General features: G+C 35.9%; 1 protein-coding gene across 1 annotated transcript in view; it reads right to left on the bottom strand.

Moving 5' to 3' along the window:
• Positions 1-2,429: 2,429 nt before the first annotated feature.
• Positions 2,430-6,000, bottom strand: part of LOC125243859 (serine/threonine-protein kinase 31-like) — a 30,820-nt gene continuing 27,249 nt past the window's right edge. Inside the window, exons 22-26 of the mRNA XM_048153702.1 lie at positions 5,809-5,895; positions 5,270-5,419; positions 4,995-5,120; positions 2,762-2,833; positions 2,430-2,681 (exon numbers count right to left, since the gene is read on the bottom strand). Coding sequence (XP_048009659.1) covers positions 2,577-2,681; positions 2,762-2,833; positions 4,995-5,120; positions 5,270-5,419; positions 5,809-5,895 — 540 coding nt within the window. The 3' untranslated portion in view covers positions 2,430-2,576. The remainder of the gene's footprint in view (positions 2,682-2,761; positions 2,834-4,994; positions 5,121-5,269; positions 5,420-5,808; positions 5,896-6,000) is intronic.

Below are 6,000 nucleotides of genomic sequence, written 5' to 3'. Positions count from 1 at the left end.
AACCCTAAAAGATGGAGTGTGTAGCTTCTCATTTCTTAAACCATGTATTAAGATGTATCATGGCCATGTTCCAGGATGACAATGTCAAGATTCATCAGGCTCAAACTGTGAAAGAATTGTTGGGAGGGAGCATGAAGAATCATTTTCACACATGAATTGGCACTGACCTGAACCTCAGTGTAAGTGTTTGGGATGTGCTGGAGGAGACTTTACAGAGTGCTCACCTCTTGCTTTGTCAATACAAGATCTTGAGCAAAAATTGATGCACCTCTCAATGGAAATAAATGTTGTGATGTTATTTCCATTAAGAGGTGCATCAATTTTTGGTCAAGATCTTGTATTGACAATGCAAGAGGTGAGCACTCTGTAAAGTCTCCTCCAGCACATCCCAAAGACTTTCAATGAAATTAAGGTCTGGACTCAGGATGCCAATTCATGTGTGAAAATGATTCTTCGTGCTCTCTGAACCATTCTTTCACAATCTTGACATTGGCATCCTGGAATATGAGCCATGATGTGTCTTCCTACATGGTTGTTTAAGAAATGAAAAGCTACACACTCCATCTTTAAGAGTTAAAAGTTCCGTTGCCAAACATATAACATGCTAGAAACATAATAATCACTGTAATAAGAATCTATGAATGGATCATTAAAGGTGCTAAAGAGGATCTTTTCGTCGACTGAGAAACCAAAGACTGTTACTGAGTTTTTGAAATGAGCGCATGCGTAAGAACAACCCCCCCTCCTTCACAGCTCATTTCAAAGGAACGCCTCGCAAAACTCGTGCACAAGTATTGGAACACGAGTGTTTACCACCGGCATTTCGCTGTGTCGTGTTAGTGGATTCATTATGTCGGACTCACCGCAGGATAACTCATAATCTGCAGTTGTTACTCCTGTCTCCTGACAAAAACATTGCATGCGGCGCCTGTAGAGTGTGGAAATGTACTGGAGAGTGCAGCCGCGCTCGTCTCTCACAAGGAACGTCACGGCAGTGATTGACAAGCCAGAGGGCCAATCGTTTACGCGATGATCGCGTAAACGATTGGCTGATGTTTTTAAGGCCCTACCTCGTGCACAGATTATGTATATTAATATTATTCCTTTCACTGCACCTAATAAATAGTCTTTTATCAGTTAGTAAAGACAGTTTCAAGTAATATTGCAAAACTGTATAAAACAAAACATCCTCTTTAGCACCTTTAAGTATTTGCCTACTAAAATCCAAACAGCAACTTTTTTTTTTTTTTGGCCGGGCAGTGTATATTTGAGCTTTGAATATTTCAATTCAAAACATTTCACACACATTTTCATTATTAAAGTTAAATTCGAAGATTCATATACACCTTCAGATTTCCCTTCCTACATATTCAGTCTGTTAAAAAATACAACCTAAAATATTCAACAGGCAAATATGCAAGCATGGTTAAGGCAATGTTTTTTTTGTTTTCAATTAGTGCAATTCAACAAGCTTTTTTTACTTCAAAAACATTTGGCATTAATTGACTTCCATACAGGAACATGAGTGTCATTTGTCGGTGAACGATCTGAATACTTTTTTTCATTTGAATAAACTTATTACAAATCTGTTTTGTATTTTGTCATTTTGGGGTATAAAGTGGAAAAAATATAATTTAAAGTATTTTAGCATAACCAAAAACATGAAGGGATCTAAATACTTAATGCACTGTCATCATTTTCTCTTTGGTAAAAAACAGCTGAAGCCCTATATGTATAGTGCTATGTTCTATTAAATGACCTTGGTTCAGTGTCTTAACCTGCCAGTTCAGGCCAGTGTAGAATGACTCTGTGGTCTGATTCCAATAACAGAAAATCATGGTCAATGAAAATCATAACTTTTAAGAACTCACCCTGATGAGCTTGAGTGGCGTAAATTGTACCTTTCATCAATGTTTGGATTGATGCGTTTAAAAAAAAAAGAAAAGAAGAGTGGCTAGAGGAGTAGCAACCTCACTTGAAGTACCAGGTGACCTATCCAAGGTCAACAATCACACAGAGACGTAACATGAAGGGTGATTGGTTATTTTCTGTGTACATTCTCAAAAATTCGTTGATGACACTAGAAAGTTATTATATACTCATGTGATTCCTGTTAAAAAAAAAAAAAAAAAAAAAATCAATAGCATGCCAAATTGCTCTCCTTTTCAGAAATGTTCTGCACTCCACAGATGATCCTGGAAAAAAAAAACAAGGACAGTAAGATAGAAGATAAAATGAAGAGACAATTTTCAATCGGGGAAATTTCAAAGTAAGGTCTTGTCAGTGACTGAGATTACAGCAGACAGCCTTTTACGTTACGCTGATCAGGTCTGGAACAGGATAAAACATTACAAAATGGAAAAACCAAGCATCTTCTCCATCTTCTCAGATGCACATACTGTGCTGTATTGACAAAAATTCACACTTTATTCTGCCTTTACATATTTATTTTTATTTATTCCAGGAACACGAAACACGGTGTGAGGAACAAACAAACAAACACCATTGTGTTTTTTTTCTTAGAAGAAAATAAAAATAAAAAGGGCAAAGAACGCAAACATGAACACATTTCACTTTTACACATCAACTGAGATGAAGTATTCATCCTTTAGGGCCTCAGAAGCAGACAGTCTTGTAGAGGAAATCAGCAGCTTTGAGAGGAGCTTGAGCAATTTAGCATCCTGTCACAGACACATTCGACGATTGAATAATTTGGAGTAATAATATTAAACTAATATTCATCATCTTATATTCTACATACCAGATCCAAAGCAGTGAACTCTACATTCTGATGCTCATTCTCTAGAGTCCCACTGAAGTCTGGAACATGCAGCTGTGAACAAATAAACCAACTTTACTGACAGAAAAAGACTTAGATTTATACAAATAGTTATTTTTAAAGTGCCCCAATTATGTTAATCTAAATTTTTCTGATTTTGTTTTGGAGGTCTCCTATAATAGGTTTACATGCATTCAAGGTCAAAAATCATTTTAATTTTCTTATAATATACATTGTAGCATCACTTCTTTTCTAAGTGTCTGAAACGGTTCAATAAAGGTTTCAGTCTCTCTGTGATTGGTCTACTGCTAACAGCACGCGTGATTTTTTTCACCAAACCAGTTCAGCGGAAATCCCGCCCTGGAGCCAATTCTGATCCCTAATTCTACCCGTCACTGTAACCTCAGCCAATGAAATTGGTTGCAGGGTGGGGATTTCCGCTGAACCATTTAGGGGGAAAAAAAAAAAATCACGCTAACAGCACTTGTCAAACAAAATGGCCATATTTTTCAGTGGCGTTGATTCTAGAAGATTTTTTTCCATTCATTTCTCCAATAGGGATTAAAGGGTTAGTTGAAAAAATGAAAATTATGTCATTAATTACTCACCCTCATGCCGTTCCACACCCGTAAGACCTTTGTTAATCTTCGGAACACAAATTAAGATATTTTTGTTGAAATCCGATGACTCCGTGAGGCCTCCATAGCCAGCAATGACACTTCCTCTCTCAAGATCCATTAATGTAATAAAAACATATTTAAATCAGTTCATGTGAGTACAGTGGTTCAATATTAATATGAATATTTTTAGTGCGCCAAAAAAAACAAAATAACGACTTATATAGTGATGGCGGATTTCAAAACACTGCTTCAGGAAGCATCGGAGCGTTATGAATCAGTGTATCAAATCAGCGGTTTGGAGCACCAAAGTCACGTGATTTCAGCAGTTTGGCGGTTTGACATGCGATCCGAATCACTAATTCGACACAAAAGATTCATAACGCTCCGATGCTTCCTGAAGCAGAGTTTTGAAATCGGCCATCACTATATAAGTCGTTATTTTGTTTTTTTTGGCGCACCAAAAATATTCTCGTCGCTTTATAATATTAATATTGAACCACTGTACTCACATGAACTGATTTAAATATGTTTTTAGTACATTAATGGATCTTGAGAGAGGAAATGACATTGCTGGCTATGGAGGCCTCACGGAGCCATCGGATTTTAACAAAAATATCTTAATTTGTGTTCCAAAGATTAACGAAGGTCTTACGGGTGTGGAACGGCATGAGGGTAAGTAATAAATGACATAATTTTCATTTTTGGGTGAACTAACCCTTTAACAGAAAAAACATTATAAGCCATTAACCAAACCAACCAGCTATGAGAAGAATCATAACATTACTTTTTTTGCTTCAAATCAAAGTTTGTATTTGAAAATCGGACAAAAAAGACAAAAGGTACAAGGTTCAATTTCCCTACGGAGAAAATAAATGGATTTTACTTCTGGAACCCAACTGTTGCACTCTGATGTTGTCGGTTTTACCGTATCAATTGGAGTCCTCATCCTCATCCTTTGGAAGTGCATGTAAAGTGTATATGGGAAATGTTGATGGAAAAGAAATATGAGATCGAAGGAAAAAGGTTCATGGGGGAACGCAAAAGCATTTTTCCCTTTTCCCATCTCATATTTTTTATTCACCATATCTCTTTAGGGGCTATGGAGAATTTGCTTTCGCAGCGCAGAAAACAGCGTCTTCTTGACATGTCGACAACACGAACCAAACTCTTCCAGGCCTCAGCTAAAACCACTGTGTTTAAAGGCGGATCAAAGTAGATGTTGTTCGCGGGCAACGAATGAAGACGATAGGCTGGAATTATGCAAATTTGTTATAAACCTACGTATAGTAAATCTAGAACGGCAGTTCAGATTCAGTTCTTTTGGGAGACAATAACTCCATTTATCATTCACTTTGATCCTTGAAACTTTGCAGACCTTTTACATTCACAAACAGCTGCATTACAAAAAAAGCATAACGGGGCACTTTAAAGATATCAACTGTTTTTATATTTTTATATCTTATAATTACATATTTATATATAATGTACATATTTAGTATAACTGTATATCCTGTAAAATGATACAGTATAATTACATATTTTTTTTATAAATTATAATTGTATTTAATAAATAAGCAAGCAAGTAATAGTTCTACCCAGAGCAAGATGCCTCCAAAGGCATACATATCAGTGGCAGGGGAAGGCGGCTGACCCTGCTTCAACTCTGGAGCCACCAGACTGATGGAACCAGCCACCATCCCGCTGTCAAACACCCTCTGCACCTATAAAAAACCCCCAAATAAATCACATAAAAACGAATGCCTGAGGTTTAATAACTAAGACCAGGTCTGTTTCCATTTTGGATTTTTTTCCCAAAAGGTAAATGAATCTATAATGTCACTGAAGTTGCATTTTTTAAAATTTCACTTACAGGTGTCTTTGTGAGATCGTAATCTCCAACAATGCCTTTCTCTCGGCCGATGGCAAACACGTTGTTGGGATGCAAAGATGCATGAGTAACAGATGCTGCATGAAGACTCTGCAGTCCCAGAGCTACACCCTTCATCACCTTCCTAACCTCCTACGTTACAACCAAAAAAAAATAAAAATCAGTAGATAAAAATAGCTTTATGCATTTAAAATAATCACAAAATGTATAAGGATGCACCCAAATTAAAATTCTAGCCAATAATTATTTTTGATACAGATGATAACCTATTAATGCTTGATATTAAAATTCTATACTTTTTGTTTAAATAATATATATATATATATATATATATATATATATATATATATATATATATATATATATATATATATATTTTAAAAAAAATAGTCATGACCCAATTCTTAATACTTCAAAGATAAAATAAGATTTACTTGCTTTATAAGAATTTTATGTTAATCTGACAAACTTTAACACTTGTCTACAATGCATACAAATATATTTGAAAGTGATGCACTCACACAGGAGGACAGTGGGGAGGATTTCTGAATGGCCCTGAGACTTCCATTAGAGTAGTGAGGTACAATGACGTATGCCAGTGGATCAGACTGGATAGAACAGAAGACATTTTAATCATGCGTTGGTACAACGCAGTAACTTTACTGAAATATGTACTGCTGTAAGACAGAAACAAGTATAGTAATAAAATATGA

The sequence above is a fragment of the Megalobrama amblycephala genome, linkage group LG13 (assembly GCF_018812025.1).
Source record: "Megalobrama amblycephala isolate DHTTF-2021 linkage group LG13, ASM1881202v1, whole genome shotgun sequence".
Classification (NCBI taxonomy): domain Eukaryota; kingdom Metazoa; phylum Chordata; class Actinopteri; order Cypriniformes; family Xenocyprididae; genus Megalobrama; species Megalobrama amblycephala.
Note: the sequence above shows the minus strand (reverse complement) of the source record. Positions and strands in the feature narration are given on the sequence as shown.